This window comes from Zalophus californianus, chromosome 13 (assembly GCF_009762305.2).
Source record: "Zalophus californianus isolate mZalCal1 chromosome 13, mZalCal1.pri.v2, whole genome shotgun sequence".
In the NCBI taxonomy this organism is placed as follows: Eukaryota; Metazoa; Chordata; class Mammalia; order Carnivora; family Otariidae; genus Zalophus; species Zalophus californianus.
The window spans coordinates 5,597,680-5,618,120 of record NC_045607.1 but is presented as its reverse complement, the minus strand read 5'-3'; the positions used below and the strand labels follow the sequence as shown (position 1 = coordinate 5,618,120).

The 20,441-nt window shown below is 43.6% G+C and overlaps 1 protein-coding gene across 1 annotated transcript in view; it reads left to right on the top strand.

Annotated features, from left to right (window-relative positions):
- The first annotated feature begins 4,323 nt into the window (after positions 1-4,323).
- Positions 4,324-20,441, top strand: part of ABL1 (ABL proto-oncogene 1, non-receptor tyrosine kinase) — a 144,290-nt gene continuing 128,172 nt past the window's right edge. Inside the window, exon 1 of the mRNA XM_027614785.1 lies at positions 4,324-5,895. Within this exon, the coding sequence (XP_027470586.1) occupies positions 5,760-5,895 (136 nt within the window). The 5' untranslated portion in view covers positions 4,324-5,759. The remainder of the gene's footprint in view (positions 5,896-20,441) is intronic.

The following is a 20,441-nucleotide window of genomic DNA, read 5'->3' as shown; positions in this document are numbered from 1 at the left end:
TCAATTCACAATTTCACATGAAATCGCCCCTACAAAAAACATAGCCTCCCTGACCCGCAAATTGCCTGTTTTGGCCTCTGTTCCCACTTCTGCAGCGCAAGTAGGATATTGAAGAATATAGTTAGGAACTTTTTTTTTTGAGAGAGAAAGCGTGCTTGTGCAGGGGTGGGGGAGCGCGGATCTTAAGCAGGCTCCACACCCAGCGCAGAGCCAGTGCAGGGCTCAGTCTCATGACCCTGAGATTATGATCTGAGCTGAAACCAAGAGCTTGGACGCTTACCCCACTGAGCCACCCAGGTGCCTGTATAGTTAGTAACATTAACCCAACAGTCAAATGGAAGAATAAAGTTAACCAGGCAGCCTTTGCTTGGTTGGAATCTTATTTCCCACTGCATGTTCCTTCTAGAGGTAAATGCGACTATATCTACACGAGACTGCCATAATCTGTCCTGCCTTTAAGGGTGATTTGTCAGAAGCTGACTTACTGATAATAGAATGAATGTTCAGGGTGCTCCGAGGGACATGAAAAGAGTAAGAGAAATGCACATGGGTAAAGAAAAGCTGTTTTCCTCCTGTGAAGTAGTAATGCATTAACTTTAGAATAATTCAGAGTTGGGACACCTGGGTGGCGCAGTCGTTAAGCGTCTGCCTTCGCCTCAGGTCGAGTCCCACATTGGGCTCGTTGCTCAGTGAGGAGCCTGCTTCTCCCTCTCCCTCTGCTGCTCCCCCTGCTTGTGCTCTCTCTCTCTCTCTCTCTCTCTCTCTCTCTGACAAATAAATAAAAATCTTAAAAAAAAAAATTCAGGGTTAAAAACAGGAGGTTGAAGTTCTCACTGAGGAATGCTAGAATTCCCATGCATTGGTTTTCCTAATGACTGTCTAAAAATGGTACTCTCATTCAGGTTTGGGGAAACATTTTTTTAAAGGCAGTCTATGAAGTGCTATCTTATTTCACAATACATGAACTATTTTTTATATATTTATAAATGTGGCTTTAACATCCCTGTTTCTGTCCCCGTGTCCTGTGTAATACTTGGGAGCAGAGTACAGTTGAAGGAGGGCTTAGCAGATACAAAATCTGACGGAGGCCTTAACTGCTCTCTGCTGTCATCTGGTAAAATGTAAACCTTGGACGGTTTCAGTGGTAGTGACTTTGAACACTGCATTTGACAGTTTTTAAATACAGCTCGGCTCTTCATTACTGGTAGATTTCCTGTCCTTACAACATTACTCAAGAGCTATCATTTTACAGACAGCTGAATATTCCATAGGCTGTGGGGCAACTTTAGATTTGCTCACTTGGCATGTTTTTGGAACACATGCCAAGGCTGTATGTCTCTTGAGAGCAGGGAATGGAGAGGGTGGAAGCCGAAGTCCCTGATTGGTTTAGTTTTGACTGGGATCATTTGTAAGCTCTCTGAAAGTTTGTTCTCGCTTGGTCTGGTCTCCCAAGCTGCCAGCCTTATGCTGCTCATTCAGTATGGCCTGAATGGCAATCAATCAAATTACCTGCCCAATGGGAATGATACAAAGAACAATCTGAAAGCACCTCTTGGGGATGATCTCTCCATGGCCCACTAGAGGGCGTTCATGTCGAGTGTTAATTCCAGTGGGTGTTCTGTAAAAAATGGAGTAAGGGGGAATTCTTACACTGGTGCTGAATCCCTGTAGCAACTTGTGATTGCTTTGCTCTAGAAAAGTGAGGACAAAGTTAGACTGAGCGAGAATACGTGAACCTAAAGGGATTTATTCAACATTTGGTAACATTGATTTCTGACCGTCAGGCATTTCCTGAGCTCTGCATTTTAATTTTTAAGTCCTCGAAGGTATCATTCTACAGTGTTATACAGGAAGTAAAAGAGTATAGTGCATCTCTAGAAGATATTGTAGTCTAGGCTTGGGATTCACCTATAATGAGAGGATGGTGAGTGGAAAGTGGAGATTGGGGATGCATCTTTAGATCAGGTGCAGGTGGCCTCTCACACTGTCCCCTAAAGCATCATCTCAGTCCTTGGAAGACCAAACAAGATCTAGTTTGATAGCAGATAGGACCTCCACTTAGAAATGAAAGTGGTTCAGAGAAAAGTGACTTGATTAAGCTCCTGAGCTTAACTATGAATCAGGAGTAGGCTTAAGCATTAGAGAGGTATCCTATAGCAACCCTTTAGAGAATGGGTTGGATTACTGGTGAAAGAATGTGGGTCCAAAAATTTTATTTCCAGCATTGAGACCAGTCCTTTGGGTTGTTACTGTTTTGCTCATCGCTTCTCCCTCTATGTATGCTCCTCAGGACAGGGATGATATCCCCACCCCCTGTTGTATACCAGCACCTAGAGCAGCCCTCGGCACATGGGCTCAATAAATGTTGAATTAGTTGTAGAGATGCATATTAGAGTTCTGATCCAATTGCCCAATTTTAAGCTAAACCAGAGAACTATGATGCACAGGAAATGATTAAAGCATGAATAGAAAGACACCAACATCTCCCAAGAAAAATCAGGACAAGATCATGTGTGAATAAAGGGGAACAAGGGTGTTGAACGTTTGAAGAGTGAAGTATATCATTCGTATCAAGTCAGGACTAAGTTTGCCAGCCAAGTTTGTGAGGGAGCAAAGCTAAACCAACATCTGAATTTGTAAGTTTGAGTTCTAAATTTGGGTACAAGTTTTCATATGCTTCACATTCAGTACCTCCACATGACTATTCTCGAAGCTGCTATCTACAAAATCACTACCATTTCCCCATCCAGCAGAAATATTCCTAAAATATGTAACAATATAACTGGATTACAACACCTATAATGTGGCCGTGGTTCTCCCCTAATACCAGCAGCAACTTCTGAAAAAATCAGCTGTCCAACGTGGCTGAAAAATCAGTGGTCTAACATGGTCAACAGTAACAATGAACATGCAGTGGAAAAGCATGGGCTTTGCAGCAAGTTCAACCTGGGCTCAAGTGGTGACTTTGTCACATACTAGGCAAGTGACCTTGATTAAGTTACGTCTCAATCTTTCCTCAGCTGTATAATGGGGAATAATATTACACGCCTCACTGGGCTACAGTGAGGATTAAATTAGATAATGTAGCTTACGGCGCCTGGGTGGCTCAGTTGGTTAAGCGACTGCCTTCGGCTCAGGTCATGATCCTGGAGTCCCGGGATCGAGTCCCACATCGGGCTACCTGCTCAGCAGGGAGTCTGCTTCTCCCTCTGACCCTCTTCCCTCTCGTGCTCTCTCTCATTCTCCCTCTCTCAAATAAATAAAATCTTTAAAAAAATCCTAAAAGAAAAAAGATAATGTAGCTTATGAAAAGCATAACACAGTTAAGTAGTGTAGAGTAGGCGCTGGGATGAGTGGATCTCTAGCAATGGGTATATCCCAGTCAGGTGCACTGCTCTGGGGATACACAGAGGGTGAAGACAAAGGGGCCGGGCTGCTTTTTAGTTGCAGGAGATGGGTCACAAGTGTGGGTTTCGTGTGTCTGGATCATTGGTTAGGCCTGCTAACCCAACGATCTGCATTTTCTCGGCTAACAAGATGTTTTCATGCGAATGCATGTATATCCGTGAAATGAGGTCGTTTCCTCTTAAAGGCTCTTCCTAGCTCAGACATCTATGATTGCGCCAGGCTTAGCCTCCGAGGGGTGCTTTGCACATGCCGTTTCTTTAATGAGTGAGCCTCCGGATAACCCAGAGAAACAATGAATTCGTTAGCAATACGTCAGATGTTTTCCAGTCATTTATTTTTCGCTAGTTCTAATATTTACGCTTCTTGGGGAAAAGGTGAGAATTTGGGGAGGGAGGATAAGGCACCGAATACCTTGGTTTCCCAGAAGCGAGCCAAATTTTCTTCCCTAAAGAGGCTTAAGGAAGTAATCCAGCTCCGGTTCTGAGACAATCCAATCCGCAGTTTTCCCCTGGCTTTGGCTCCTCGCCGGGCTCACTCCCCGCGCAGGAGAGACATTGGCCAGCCCTACGCGAGGCCGGCGAGAGTCCACCGTCTCCCAGGAGGGCGGGACCGAAGCTCAGGAGCTGGGAGCAGAGGGCAAGAAGTCTCGGGTGCGCGCGTGCAGGGGCGGGCGCCGCGAGACTACAACTCCCGGCATGCCCTGCGGCTTGCGCCGAATGCGGTTGGCTGGGAACTCTAGCCTCGCTGCCTTCACTGGCCAATGGAACGCAGGAGAGAGACCTGACCCGGATTCTCAGGGACCAATGGCCGTACAGGGGAGGCGGGGGCTGCCTTACCACTCACCTTGAGCTCGGAAAAACCACATTTAAAAAAAGGTCGTGCGGGGCCAAGTTCCGGCGGGCAGGGAGACCAGAGGCAGAGGGCGCGGCGGCGTCCCCGAGAGCGGCGCCGGGAGGGCCCGGGTCCCCGCGAGGCGCGCGCCGGACGTCGCCGGGGGGCGGGGTCAGGGGCGGGGCCTGGCCTCGTTGTGGAGCGGCTCCTAATCCATCATGGCGGCCGCGGGGGTCGGTGTCCGTCCCTGAGCAGCGCTGGAGCCGGAGCCGGTTCCCGGGTCCTGCGGCTGAGGAGCCCCTCCACTGTCCACGGCCCCCACCTGCGGGGGGAGGCTGGGTCTCGCGGCGGAGTTCCGGGGATGTGACTGCCTGGCGGCGGCGGCTGTAGCAACGTCCGGAGCCGGGGAAGAGGGTGTCTCGGGCAGAGACCCCTGGCCTCGGGGCAGCTGAGGCGGCCGGGCCTCCCCTCTCCGCCCGCCTCCCGCCTTCCCGGTCCGCGAGGGTCTTTCGTCCCGTACAGCCCTGCCCCGGCTCTGGGACACTGGGGGTGGTCTCTGTTTCCCCCAGACCTGGGACACCCCGTTTCCTGAGGCGTGGAGGAGCGACGCCCCCGAGTAAGCCGCCCGTGCCCCGCCCCGGCAGCCTCCCCCGTACCCCCGGTCCGCCCCTCGCTCCCTCTCCCGGCCTCCAGTTTGGCCACGGAGCCCCCCCATTCATATTCCCTCTCTGCTGTCAAGTGGCCTCCCCTTCCCCCCAGGTTGCTCCCTAGAGCCTCCAATGCCCTGACTTCTTCCAATGTCACCTACGGTTCCCTTAGTCTCAGCCCAAACAAAAACTTTAATGCAAAGGAAAAGTCTGGACTGGTTTCACAGGCCTTTTAAAAAGCGGACTTAAAAGTTGCTGGCAGTGCATTCCTTCTCGTCAGAGTCGAGGGCAAGCTCTCGCTGAAGTCTGGGTGACCCGTGTCCTTTTCCGGAGCGCACGGTAGAGAAGCAGGAGCGGCAGCTAGTTGGGCAGGAAATTTGTCGGAAGATGAAGAAACTAAGATAGGGGGTGGGTGACTTCCACAGGAAAAAAGTTCTGGAGAAGCATCCAGAGACGATCAACATTTCCTTTATGTTGTGGGAATCGAAATGACTTTAGTGTTACTGACCCTTTTACAGCATCCCTGTGAATGTTTGTTTTTTTTCTTGAAAAGACAGAAACTTACTCAGCCAATAAAAGACACTCAAACTCAAGAAACTTTTGGGTAGCACTGCAATTACATTACTTCAAACTGATAAACTGCAGAAGTAATCGGAACTCCTGTTTACATATGTCAACCTAAAAACTCTGCTTCCCTTTTTTTTTTTTTTTTTTTTTTTACGGAAGATGTCTTTTTGTGATTGACCTCAATTACTGACTTGTGGAGATTCGGTGAATGTGAAATCCCAAATATATACTGTTTCCTTCTAAGCCCACTGACCATTCTGGAAGATCTTGAACCCTCTTCTGGAAAGGGGTGCCTATCATTGCTTTATGGGGCAGCAGCCTGGAAAAGTTCTTGGGGACCAGAGAAGGCCAAGTTTGCCTGCCCTGCACTTTATCAAAGGAGCAGGGAAGAAGGAATCATCGAGGCATGGGGGTCCACACTGCAATGTTTTTGTGGAACATGGTGAGTGCTGTTCAAGCTTTCTGGTCATATTTTTCCTTATGTATCAGCTTAGGAATGCATAAGGGACTTTTGAACAACAGCGTTTGTGTCCAGCTGTACTTGAAACTTGTGTTACTATAGTTTTCTCTTAGTTTGTGGTGGAACTTTCTTTGTATAAGAAGTTATTTGGGGACTCTGGCTGGCTTTATTCAAAATCTCTTTGAGTTGTTTATTTCTTGCCTAATTCCCCTTCTAACTCACTGTTGACCTTAGATAAGCCATTTTACTCTTCGAGTTTCCTGAGGAGATTGGACTTAAGTGGTTTCTCAGGATCAGAGTCCATGATCCTGCTCTAAACCTTAGGCTTGGGTTATATCCGAGGTACATGGATCCTTTACTGCTTTATCCACGGGGAGCTTTTATCATATCCTCAAGAGTGCTTGTGTTGCCCAAAAGGTTAAGAACCACAGATCCTAGTTGACACTAATATCCTTGACCTTTTCAGTCATAAGTCGGACTTAAAAATATGCACTTTGGAGCTACGTGGGAAAAATTGAGTGGGGAAGCGGTGTCCCTTGTGAATTGAGGATCTCCCCCCCCCCCCCCGGCCCCGCCTGGTTATTTTACCTTACACAGGAGTAATCGTTTCCCAGGGATGGATGGAGCTTTTATCCTCCTCTCTCCCTATTTTGGATGACATTTGGGGCAAGAAAGGTTGTCTTTGACATTTTTATGAACATAGTTGGCGTTTGATTGCAGACTGTGTGTGTTACACCATATACTTCCCGTTATTCTATGTATAGTTTTAAAGCTAAGGGTCAGCTTAGACTGATGTTCATAATCAGGGGCCAGCCCTGAGCCAATTAATTAGGGGCCTGTTTGTACTGTTGTAGCCTGACATTTTTCAAACTGTGCTTTATATTGAAATATCGGTCCCACCCACTCTGTAAGCAAATGTGAGATGAGTGCAGGTGGCATATACTTTGAAATTCGATCTCAAATGCCTCTTAACAATGGGTGACCACAATAAACAAAGGTCTCTATTGCATGAACTTGCATTTGACTGTGGAGGTTTTACTTTCTTTTAGAAAAATACCTCATCTAAATGATTTGAGTCCTCGAATTGTAGTTTTCCTTGAAATATTAGTTACATTTTAGCCCCGGTTTTAGACAGGCAAAAATGGAAATTTGTTACATTATGGTGCTTTCCCAATTCAGGATTTATAAAGTGAATTATTTATGTTTTTAACTAGTGATGATCATGCAGCCTTAGATAATGAAAATTGGTACATAGTTTTTGGAGAGCTTTGGCCAAACTTATCAGAATTTAAAATGCATATACCAATAACCCAGTAATTTCACATCCAGGAAGCTCTTCTCATCCAGAACAGTATAGTCCCCTAGATGTCCCTGATACCCTTTCAGAGAGGGTTGAGGTTAAAACCGTTTTCATATTAATGCAATCCTTAGATGTTATTTGCACTCTTTGCACGAATGGTGAATGGTGCGGAAGTCATGCAGGCTCCTTAGCATGAGTCAAGGCTGTAGCACTACACCTCACTATACTAGTAGCCATTGTGTTCTTTGTACTCGTTATAAATAAATTGTGCCGTGCACTCATAAATAAATACATACATAAAATAAAACTTCATTTTTCACTTAAAGAACGTCCTTGATGAAGCAGGAAAGATTAATTTTATGAACTATTGGCCCTTGCGTATGTGTTTTTTTTAGTAGGTTGAAATGAGAAGTACACGTAAAGCACTTCTGCTGAGCGCTGAGGGATCTCGGTTATCTCCAAGAAAAGCAGATGGGCAGCTGTTTGAGTAGCAAGCTGCACTAGCTGCTTTTTTCATGGAACTACCATTTTTCAACTACCACTGACAAACAATGGTTATTCAGGCTAAAAAGAGTATAAAGGAGTCTTTCAAGGAAAACAACTGGTAGTATATGTTGCCAGTGATAAAATTTTAGCTTTCCAATGAAAATTAGGATTTTGGAAAACTTGTATCTGCTATTGTGTTGTAGAGATTGGTGGTGATATTTTACAAATGTGTTGTTTTGATATAATGAAATGTATTATTCAGAAAATCTACATAATTCAGTGAGCCAGTATTTTCTAAGTGATCAGTAAGTGATATTATAAAATCACACACAGGTAAAAAGATCCATCCAAGGTGCAAGATGGACCAATGGATTTGAATGTAACAGTACAAAAGTTCCCTGATACAGTTTTAGATTCTACATCACAACTAACCTTTAAGAAACTACCACTTAAGGTGTTTTGGTGCAGCTTCAAAGAAGAAAATCTACTTATCTAAAAAGGCTACTTTTTTTGCGGAAAACAGTTATTTTCTAGTAATAAAAAATGTTTTTAAATTAATAATTAAAATTTTTTCAGTTTAAATTTCTAATACGGAAACATTGGTGAACTAGCCTATATAAATAAGAGCTCGTTGGGGGTCCTTAGTAATTCTCAAGAGTGTAAAGAGGTCCTGAATTTAAAAAAGTTTGAGAACTGCTACTATAGGGGGTCTGTCACAGAGGCACACAAGGCTGTTTATTGCAGGTGTACTCTAAAGTACTAACCCTGAAAGGCATCCAGGTAGTGGTTAAGTGGAAAAAAGCAAATTGGAAATGAGTAGGCGTGGTATGGGAATTGGGGCTTCGGCACAAGGGGAGAAAACTTGTACTTTTTACTTTGCATTTGTGATTTCTTTCTCTGACAAATTGGTGTTATTTTATAATGCAAAAAATACAGAGATTTAAGAACCAAACTGACGGCAGCCCAACCAAATAATCACTTCTTTACAGCAGCTTTTTATTTTATTTAATTAATTAATTTATTAAGATTTTATTTATTTATTTGACAGACAGCGAGAGAGGGAATACAAGCAGGGGGCGGTCGGAGAGGGAGAAGCAGGCTTCCCGCAGAGCAGGGAGCCTGATGCGGGGCTTGATCCCAGGACCCTGGGATCATGACCTGAGCTGGAGGCAGACGCCAAACGACTGAGCCACCCAGGTGCCCCGCAGCAGCTTTTTATGAAAGAATTTGCCTGAGTCATGTTTTACTGAAGGCAAATCAATTTCTTGGACCTCGGGTGTTCTTTTTCTAGAGGAACACAGTCTTACTTTGTGTTACAAATTGTTGTTGATCATTTATAGGGTGATCTTTCTAAGAGTTGGTTAATATCCATATAGGTTGGATTAAAACATTTGCAGTTATACAGTGTTGGATCAGACAGGAATCTGGAAGCCAAGAATACTGGTAGATGAGGGTGTCAGTGATGAATCTGGAAGGAGAGGGCAGATGGTAGTTTTTTTGCCAGGATCATTCAGGGTCAGAAGGGCTAGTCATGTGTACAGGAGGAAAAAAAAAGGGAAGCCATATTATTTCATGCGTCGTATGTTCCAAATTTCAGTGGCTTGACTAAAGAAAATTCACTTTCAGGAGAGTTGGTAAAAGAGGAATAAAAGCATTCACTAATAAACCTCTTTTCCTTAGCGGTTCCTTCTTTCTTCAGCAAATACTTATTGAGCACACACTATGTATCAGGTAATGTTTTAGTCATCGGTGAAACATTAGCAAACAAAAAAACATCCCTGCCCTCTTGGTATTTACAAATTCATTCTAGTGGGAGGAGACAGACCATAAATAAGCTAGGTAAGTGAAATATAAAGTATGGTAGATGGTAGCAGGTGCTGGGGAGAAAAATAACACAGGAAAGGGGCTAGGGAATGTTGAAAGGTGTGATTTTAGTTAGGGAGGCCTCCCTAAGAAAGTGGCATTGGGAGGGAGGTGAGGGAACAAGCCTTGGAAATGATGGGGTAAAAGCATTTCAGGCAGAGGGAATCAGGGTGCGATAGCCCCCAGGCAGAACTTGTTTAGCGTGTTCTAGGAGAAGCCCAGAGTAGCTGGAGCAGAGAGCAAAAGGAGAGTTGGTAGGAGATAAAATGGGGGTGAGGAGAGAATGACTGGAGAAGAATGTCGCCTTGTTAACCATTTGAAGATTTTGACTTTGACTCATGTGGTTTGGGAAGGAGTAACAGGCCCCGACTTATGTTTTATTAAAATGTCTCTCGCTGCTGTATTCTGAAGGAGAGCAAAGAGGAAGCAGGGGTTCCACTGAGGGTTTGGCTGTACTCATCTGAATGAGAACGGTCATGGCTTGGACCGGGTTGGCGGTGGTGGTGAAGGGTTCAAATTCTGTGAATCCCAGCAGGCACAGCTGTCTAGATTCGCTGTTGGATTAGATATGAGGTGGGGTGAGTAGGGTGTGAGAGAAGTCAAGGAGGACTCCAAGGTTTTTGGAAAAAGACTAGAAGAGTGGGGTTTGGGGAGGTGGGTTGCAGGGGATGAAGGTCAGGAGCTGCCTTTTGGGCATGCTACATTCGAGATACCTGGTAGTAGGCATCCAGGTGGATGTGTCGTTCGAGTGCATTCGAGTCTACCAGTGTGAATTCAGGGAGGCAGTCCAGGCTGGAGAGGGAGCCTGGGAGTCATCAGGTTATAGGTGGTATGTATTATGTATGTATGTATGTATTTTATTTTTTTAAGATTTTATTTATTTGACAGAGACAGACATAGAGAGAGAGGGAACACAAGCAGGGGGAGTGGGAGAGGGAGAAGCAGGCTTCCCGCGGAGCAGGGAGCCCGATGCGGGGCTCGATCCCATGACCCTGGGATCATGACCTGAGCCGAAGGCAGATGTCTAACAACTGAGCCACCCAGGCGCCCCTATAGGTGGTATTTAAAGCTGTGAGAAGGATGACAAGCCCAAGGGAGAAATCTCCAAGTAAGAACCTTTCAAATATGTAAGGTGACATTCAGTGGTTTATGAAATTAAGACTTAACATTTTTATGTAGGATTAATTTGAATCTTTTTCGGGGGGTGGTGACATTCACATTCACATTCACATTCACATTTTGATTTTAACTCATTTTTAAGTTTTAAATTCTGTTTCTCTGAGGATTTTTTTTTCTAAACCAAAAAGTTGCAGATTTAACAAAAAAATGCACACAACTTTTCCTATTCTTCTCGGTAGTGAGTGTTTTAAATATAAAATAACCGTTTCAATTTAAAAAGTTTTGTAGGCATACCAGGCTGGCTCAGTTGGTAGAGCTTGAGACTCTTGGTCTTGGGGTTGTGAGTTCGAGCCCCACATTGGGGGTAGAGTTTACTTAAAAAAATAAATAACATTAACTAAAATAAAAAATAAGTTTTTTTATTGAAAAATTGCAATTAAAAAAATAAATTATTTCTGGATTTTCTAATTTTAAGGTAGTACATCTCTGTCCTTCAGGATATTATTTAACTTGGTTATGTCCCATGTTTTATTTATGAGCTTACCTGAAAACTGACTTTAAGAAATGGTTTATTCTCAGTTTAAAACTATGTTATAGTTCTCAAATAAAACTTTATTGAAGGTAGGGGTGCCTGTGTTGTGCAGTTAGTTAAGACTCTGACTCTTAGTTTCAGCTCAGGTCGTGATCTCAGGGTTGTGAGCTCCACGCCATGTCGGGCTCTGTGCCCAGCATGGAGTCTGCTTGAGGTTCTCTCTCTCCCTCTCCCTCTGCCCCTCCTGCTCGTGCACGCTCTCTCTCTCAAATAAATAATAAAATAAATCTTTAAAAAAAACTTTATTGAAGGTAATAGAACAGGAATTTGATAGATCAACACTAATTCCCATTACTGTTAAATTGTACTGAGTATCCATATACATCAGAAGGTGGGAGACAGTGCAACTACGGAGTCTTACAGGTACTGAAGTTAAATCAGATTCTTTTTTTTTTAATTTTATTTATTTATTTGACAGAGAGAGACATAGCGAGACAGGGAACACAAGCAGGGGGGAGTAGGAGAGGGAGAAGCAGCCTTCCCCGCGGAGCAGGGAGCCCGATGTGAGGCTCGATCCCAGGACCCTGGGATCACGACCTGAGCCGAAGGCAGACACTTAATGACTGAGCCACCCAGGCGCCCCTAAATCAGTCAGATTCTTAAAAAGAGGTTGTTTGGAAAGATTATATTTATGTACTTACTGTTAGGGATTAAGTTCTGAACTGTGAAAATGCGGAATTGTGTATATGTAATATTTTTTTTAACACACCCGTTATTTCCTGCAGGTGAATACATTTTATACGGCCCTTTTTTCATGAAACCTTATATAGAAGAAAACAGGAATTTCAGTTGTGGGATAAAGGAGGATGATCAAAAATGATTTAACCATAAGAATTTTTTCCTTAATGAAGCATTCTATCAAAGAAAATAATAAAAATTGGAGAAAGCATGAAATCATTATCTGTTGGTTAAGGATTTCACTCGTGCTTCAGATCTCCGTGTGATATACACTGTGTGTTGTGACGCGTGTTGCAAATAATGCATGTTTTGCATGGGGAAATAGAGATGAGTTAACATGCTTGAGCTGAGAATTATACCCATAGGAGTATATCAAGCACATTATCTGGGTCTAGGGGGAAAAGGTTAAAATTGCTACTTAGAAGATGAGCTGTGGTAAAAGAAAGCACTCCCTGAAGGCCTCCTTTGACGCATATCCCGCCATTCCCCACTCCTTGCCCCTTTGGTGGCTGTACCCTGACATTGCTCTTCTGTGTGTTTGCAACCTGCCTGCGTTTCAGAACTCTGCTTGGGTCCCACCTCTTTCTTGAACATAAATTCTGATGTGCTTTTTTTATTTTATTACTATTATTTTTTAAACTGAACTCTGTGCCCGACATGGGGCTTGAATTTACGACCCTGAGATCAAGAGTCACATGCTCAGGACGCCTGGGTGGCTCAGTCGGTGAAACGTCTGCCTTCGGCTCAGGTCATGATCCCAGGGTCCTGGGATTGAGACCCGCATCAGGATCCTTCCTCAGAGGGGAACCTGCTTCTCCCTCTGCCTGCTCCCCTGATTGTGCTGCCTTTCTCTCTCTCTTTCTGACAAATAAATAAAAATAAAAATATCTTAAAAAAAAAAAAGAATCATATGCTCTACTGATTGAGCCAGCCAGGTGCCCCTGATGTATTGTTCTTGGAAGTGTTTAATTCCCAAATATTTGGGGAGTCTAAATATCTTGCTGATTTCTAACTTTATTCCATTGTCGTCAGAGAAGATCTTCTGTAAATTTCAGTCTTTTGACCTTTACCGAGACTAATTTTCTGGCCCCACGTATGACCCATCTTACTGAATGTTCCATTTGTACTTGAATATATATTCTGCAGTTGTAGTTTTCTGTAAATGTGAATTAGATCAAGTTGGTTGATAGTTGTTTAAAATCTTCCACAGGCTTACTTCTTTTTTTTTTTTAAGATTTTTTTTTTTTTTATTTGACAGAGAGACAGCGAGAAAGGGAACACAAGCAGGAGCAGTGGGAGAGGGAGAAGCAGGCATCCCGCGGAGCAGGGAGCCCGATGTGGGGCTCGATCCCAGGACCCTGGGATCATGACCTGAGCCGAAGGCAGATGCCCAACGACTGAGCCACCCAGGCGCCCCTCCTTACTTGTTTTTTGTCTGCCTATTTTATCGTGTACCTTTGCTGAGTGTCTTTGGGGTCTCTTTTTTCACTGAGAGACGGGTATTAAAAATCAGCAGCTATTAAAAAAAAAATCAGCAGCTATGATGATGGATTCTACCCCCTACCCCTTTAATTCTATCAGTTTTTTTAGCCTTAAAAGCAATTATTAGGAAACAAGAAAGACTGGAGGGAAAAACCTAAGCATTTAACTCAAGAAGCTAGAAAGACAAAGTAGTCCACAGTATACAGATGTAAGAGAGTAGTAACAATGACAACAGAAATTAAGAAATGGAAATGTCAGTAAAACCAAAAGCTGACGTGGGAAAGCATCTGTAAAATAGGCAGCCTTCTAGCACGATTGGTGAAGAAAAGGACAAGGCAGGAGTGTGTGGTACTTAGGACGGGATTGTAACTGCAAATGCGGTCAGTTTGTTTCATGTATTTGGAAGCTCGGTTGGGTCAGCAACACCACGGTTTTTTTCTTTCTGTTGTTCAGTTTGGGTCCTATCTGTTGATCTCTCTTCAAGTTCACTAACCCCTCTGCAGTTGTCAATCCCTTTACGATTCTCATTTCAGATGTGCTATTTTCAATTTTAAAATTTCCACGGGGGGGTGCGCCTGGGTGGCTCAGTCGTTAAGCGTCTGCCTTCGGCTCAGGTCATGATCCCAGGATCTTTAAAAAATAAAATAAAATAAAATAAAAATAAAAAAATAAAATTTCCACGTGGTTCTTTTTGATAGTTTGCATTTTCTACTGAGATTCACCATCTTCTCACTCATCAGGCCCATCTTTGCCTCCAATTTCTTTCTTTCTTTTTGGAAGATTTTATTTATTTGAGAGAGAGAGAGACAGAGGTAGCAAGAGAGAGCATGAGCAGGGAGGCGAGGGAGAAGCAGGTTCCCCACTGAGCAGGGAGCCTGATAAAGGGGCTCGATCCTAGGACCCTGGGATCATGGCCTGAGCCGAAGGCAGACACTTAATTTACTGAGCCGTCCAGGCGCCCCCGCTTCCAAATTCTTAAAGGTATAATAAAGAACTTATCTGCTAATTTGAATATCTGGGTGATCTTGGGGTCTGTTTTTTTTTTTAAGATTTTATTTATTTATTTGACAGAGACAGAGACAGCGAGAGCAGGAACACAAGCGGGGGAGTGGGAGAGGGAGAAGCAGGCTTCCTGCCGAGCAGGGAGCCCGATGCAGGACTCGATCCCAGGACACTGAGATCATGACCTGAGCTGAAGGCAGACGCCTGATGACTGAGCCACCCAGGCACCCCTTGGGGTCTGTTTTTATGGATTACTTTTTCCTCTACATTGCGAATCAACATTTTCATGCTTCTTTGTGTGTGTACTAATTTTTTATTGCGTGTCAGATATGTGGATGTCACACCATGGGGATTCTGGATCTTGTTATCTTACTTTAGAGAGGCTTTCATTTCTTTCTTTCTTTCTTTCTTTTAATATTTTATTTATTTATTTGTCAGAGAGAGAGAGCGCACAAGCAGGGGGAGTGGCAGGCAGAGGGAGAAGCAGGCTCCCGCTGAGCAAGAAGCCCAATGTGGGACTTGATCCTAGGACCCTGGGATCATGACCTGAGCCAAATGCAGACACCCAGCTGATGGAGCCACCAAGGTGTCCCATTTCTTTTTCTTTCTCTTTCTTTCTTTCTTTCTTTTTCTTCCTTCCTTCCTTCCTTCCTTTCTTTCTTTCTTTCTTTCTTTCTTTCTTTCTTTCTTTCTTTTTCTTTCTTTCTTTCTTTCTTTCTTTCTTTCTTTCTTTCTTTCTTTCTTTCTTTCTTTCTTTCTTTCTTTCTTTCTTTCTTTTCTTTTCTTTTCTTTTCTTTTCTTCTTTTCTTTTCTTTCTTTCTTTTCTTTCTTTCTCTCTCTTTCGGTTTTGTTTTGTTTTGTTTTGTTTTGAGAGGCTTTCGTTTCTGACAGGCAGTTCCTGGCCTGTTCTTTTGACCCTGTCAGGCTTGTTTTTACGCTTTGTTAGAGTGAGTCTGTTTTGGATTTATCCTCCGTCCACAGGCATGGCCCTTACTCTAGAGGGCGTTCTTTAGACTTAATGCTTGGCTTTTCTGGGATGTCAGCTAAAGAACAGAGGTGCTCAGCAGGTCTTCTCCACGCTGGATTGGCTGATGCTTGAATGTGGGGCACCGTGAGAGCTTCACCCTACAATCACTGCTCTTTGTTAGGCCTTCCAGAATCTTACCTTACCTGGTCCCTGCCCCGTCCTCTGCCAGGGACCCACAGGGCACCTCCCTCCTCTTCTGCCTCCCATGCAACCCCTTCTCTCAGATATTCTGCCCTGCACATTCTAGCTGCCTCCGCATCCTCCAGCCTTGAATCCCCATCTCAGTCTGCTTCCTCGGTTCCAGGAGACTGCTCCAACTTTGGTTTGGGCTCCAACTCCCTGCACTGTGACTGGGAAGGTGCCCCAAGGCAGGAAGTCGGAGGTGACAGGCTGCTCACCTTGTGTTTTTCTCTTCTCAAGGATCACAGTCCTGCTGAGCCTGTTGTTTAACACCTGGAAACAGCTGTCTGGAATATTTCGCTTAGGGCAAAGGCTGTCTGATAGGAAAATTCCAGTTGTTTTACATTCTTTACAGACTTTGATATTGTCAGTGTTTTAAATGCTAGCTTTTCGTGTGGTTGTGCAGTGGTATCTCATTGTGGTTTTGATTCACTAGCTTCTTTGATGACTCACTGAAATTAAGCACCTTTCCATTATGCTTATTGGCCATTTGGATGTCATAAATATGTATTGTGTGTGTGTGTGACCTGTCAGCTCACTTCTTTTGTCCATTTTTCTAGTTTTGTTTCTTATTGATTTGTAGGAATTATTTGTATATTCTCAGTACAGTTCTTTTGTTGGATGTATATACTGCTAATATCTTCTCACACTCTGTGGCTTGCCTTTTTACTCTCTCTCTTTTTTTTAAAGATTTTATTCATTTGACAGAGAGAGCACAGGCAGGGGGAGCAGCAGGCCCTCCGCTGAGCAGGGAGCCCAACAAGAGGCTTGATCCCAGGACCCTGGGATCATGACCCGAGTGGAAGGCAAGACGCTTAACTGACTGAGCCACCCAGGCGCCCCTTGCCTTTTTTTTTTTTAAAGATTTTATTTATTTGACAGAGAGAGACACAGTGAGAGAGGGAACACAAGCAGGGAGAGTGGGAGGGGGAGAAGCAGGCTTCCCGCAGAGCGGGGAGCCTGACGCGGGGCTCGATCCCAGGACCCTGGGATCATGACCTGAGCCAAAGGCAGACGCTTAATGACTGAGCCACCCAGGCGTCCCTTCACTTTTTTTTTTAATTTTTGAAAGTATTTTTTTTTTAATGATTTTATTTATTTATTTATTTGCCAAAGAGAGAGAGAGCACAAGCAGGGGGAAGTGGCAGGCAGAGGGAAAGCAGGCTCCTTGTCGAGCAAGGAGCCTGATGTGGGACTTGATTCCAGGACCCTGGGATCATGACCCAAGCCGAAGGCAGACGCTTAACCGACTGAGCCACCCAGGCATCCCCCTTTTCACTCTTAATGGTGACTTTGAGGAATCAAAGTTTTTAATTTTAATGTAGTTCAATTAACAATTTTTTTTCTTTAAGGTTGGTGCTTTTTTATGTCCAATATAAGAAATCTTTGTCTACACCAAGGTCATGAGGAAGTTCTTTTTTTTTTAATTTTTTATTTTAATTCCAGTGTAGTTAACATACAGTGTTATATTAGTTTCAGGTTTCATGAGGAAATTTTATTTTATTATGTTTCATACACAGATCCACAGTTTCACTTGGATTTGACTTTTCTGTGCAGGGATGATGGTTTACTTTTATTTTTTCCATATTGACCTAGTTCTTTAATTGAAGAGCATATTTGCTGCTTCATAAATCAGGTATTGATATATGTGTGGGCCTGTTTGGGAACTCCTTACTCTGTTCATTTGTTCTGTTTGTCCTTGCACAGGGTCACACTATCTTAAATATTGTCGCTCTAAAATAAGTCTTAATATGTCATGGAGTAAGATCTCCAATTTTGTTCTTCAGGATCGTCTTGGCTTTTCTTTCTCCTTTGTATTTACAAATACATTTTAGAATCAGTTTTATCAATTTTCTACCGAAACAAAAATACCCGTGGGGATTTTCTACTAGGATTACACTAAATCTATAGATTACTTTGATTCTAGGAATAAATAATGGAATATAAAGAATTCTTACTGATGGGGCGCCTGGGTGGCTCAGTCGTTAGGCATCTGCCTTTGGCTCAGGTCATGATCCCAGGGTCCTGGGATCGAGCCTTGCATTGGGCTCCCTGCTCGAGGGGAGGGCTGCTTCTCCCTTTCCCACTTCCCTTGCTTGTGTTCCCTCTCTCGCTGTGTCTCTCTCTGTCAAATAAATAAATAAAATCTTAAAAAAAAAAAAAAAAGAATTCTTAGGAAAGGAAACCACTTCAGGAGACTTTTTTTTTCTTCTTGTTAATCATAAAGACTGAGTGATTCCTATAAATATTTGAAAATTTCAAAATATCTGCTTATTCCGGATTCACCTTTCTTGTATGTGTTTTTGTTTTTGTTTTTAATTCTATTTTTCTTTGACACTTAGTACTTGGTTCCTGGCTGGTGGAGACCATGTTTGTAATCTCCATGGGTCCAGCATTATATTTTTTACAGACTAGATGCTCAGTAAATATGGAATTGAATATCATTGATTATCTCAGTGCCCACTCTGTATTATGCACTGTCAACCTCGGGTAGTACAGTCGACTACCTTGGAACAAGGGGGCAAGATAGCCAGCCAACAGAAGGTTCTTTGTGTCCAGTTTACAGTCCTAAGGACCACCATTGGCCATCTGCTTGGGAAAATGGTTGCCGCCTTTGAACCAACAGTGTGGGGGTGGGTCCAGCAAATGGGCCAGGGCCAGGGGGCGCTTGTTCAACTTGATCATGGTTGTTACATGGTGAGGAGACCCCCAGCCTGCCGTACCTTTCATCTCAGTTCTTACCTTTTTATGTCAAGGGCTACTTGTGGCCACTAACTGAATCTGGAGATACAGTGTGTGAGTATAGCACTGAATTTATAGTAATACCTACATTACTAATTGGAACCTTCACTTAATGGATGTTATTTTTGGCACTTGCACTTTTATGAAAGAAAGGCAGCCAGTCTGGTTCCAAGAATTTCGTCAAAATGAACAGCTCCAGCATTTGCTCTGGTGATGCATGGATTCAGCATAAACTTCTGTACTTTGTACTTCTGCAATATCATACAGTAATTCCTGCTTTTATTGGTGATTCTGTAGCAGCCCGAATTGCAAAGAGTATCTGTCTCTCGTGGATGTGAAAGATTTAAGTATTTATAAGGCACTTCTTTTTCGTATCACGGTACAGGTAGCATAGACATTATTCCTGTTTTTCAGTAGAGAAAGCTGTGGTTCAGGATGGCAACGAAGTGTTTTTAGGATTATATTGCTGATTTGTTATAGAGCTGGGGTTGAAATCAAGTACTCTTTTTTTTTTTAAAGATTTTTGGATTTTTTTTAAAAAGATTTTATTTATTTATGGGTGCCTGTGTGGCTCAGTCGGTTAAGTGTCTGCCTTCAGCTCAGATTGTGATCCTGGGGTCTTGGGATCCAGCCCCACATCGGGCTCCCTGCTCAGTGGGGAGTCTGCTTCTCCCTCTCCCTCTGCCTCTCCTCCTGCTCATGCCCTCTCTCTCAAATAAAAAATAAATAAAATCTTTTAAAAAGATTTTACTTATTTATTTTAAAATGTTAAAGATTTATTTATGTGAGAGAGAGAGAATGCACTCATGAGTGGATGAGGGGCAGAGGGAGAGAAAGAGAATCCTCAAGCATACTCCTGCTGAGTGGGGAGCCCAACTCGGGGCTTGATCTCAAGATCCTGTGATCATGACCTGAGCCATAACCAAGAGCCAGCCATTCAACCAACCGAACCACGCAGGCGCCCTGAAATCAAGTACTTATTGATAGCTTGAGTATTTTTTCTACCAAAAACATTACTTTTTGAAGATGAACTAATCCTTTTGAAAATGTTCACAACACTGAAATGAGGGGGATTTAGAGTTAGAATTTATTTCAGTAAAACTTTTATTTTTTCACCATTTTGTGGGATATGCTTTTGATACTGATTCTCATAATAAATGCACACAGATACCCAGTCTAAGAGCCATGTCCTTGCACCTGGGATGCCCTTCAATCTCAGGGCTGGAAAGGACCTGGAGGCTAGCTACTTCCCTGTGTTTAGTTGCGAATCCCTACACTACATGAGTGGCTGCTCTGTTATGTGTGAGTGCTAGTCGTGGGGGCTGCCTGGCACCCACAGAAGGCATGGCAGGAGGATAGCGGGAATACCAGCCACCCCATAGGAGTGCAAGTTTTGGCCAAGACGTGTGAGTTATTCAGAAGAGTGCAAGACCTTGCCTGTCCTCAGATGCTTGAAATCGAGTACAGAGGAAAATGAGCAAAGTAAGAAAAATGTAGTGAAAAGGAAATTGGGTGAGGGCCTACGAGAAGAGGCAGAGTGGGTTGGTTGGCATTGATGAGTGCCACAGCTACTTGTCAGCGCATGGCACAGTGCCGTGGGGGCCTAGACCGTCTCTGGCAGGAGACTCCATGCCCTTCACAGACCAGTTGTCAGGAGAGGGGAACATAGCCATTTGCCCTATGGTCTTTGTCCTTTGTTGTGGTGTGGGGCTCATTCCGAGGTGTACCAAGGAGATGTGTCATGTATGTTTTCTGGTTGTCCCTGGTTTTGGCTAAACTCACAGGATGGCCATTTGTGAAGAGTATTGGTATTTTTTACCACTTAACTTATAAGCTCCAGCTGCAGTGGTTGTCATTTTAGGATATATGCTCAGCAGTGAGGCGGATGGGGTGCACACATGGGTTTACAGTTATTCACCCAGCACAGTGCACTCTCCTGACATACTTCTGAGAAGCACTGACGAACGCATTTCAGACTTTTTCTCCACTGGCTGGAATTTTCAACAAAAACACTTCCATCTTTTCTGAAGTGCATTAGAAAAACTGGAAGCTGTTAC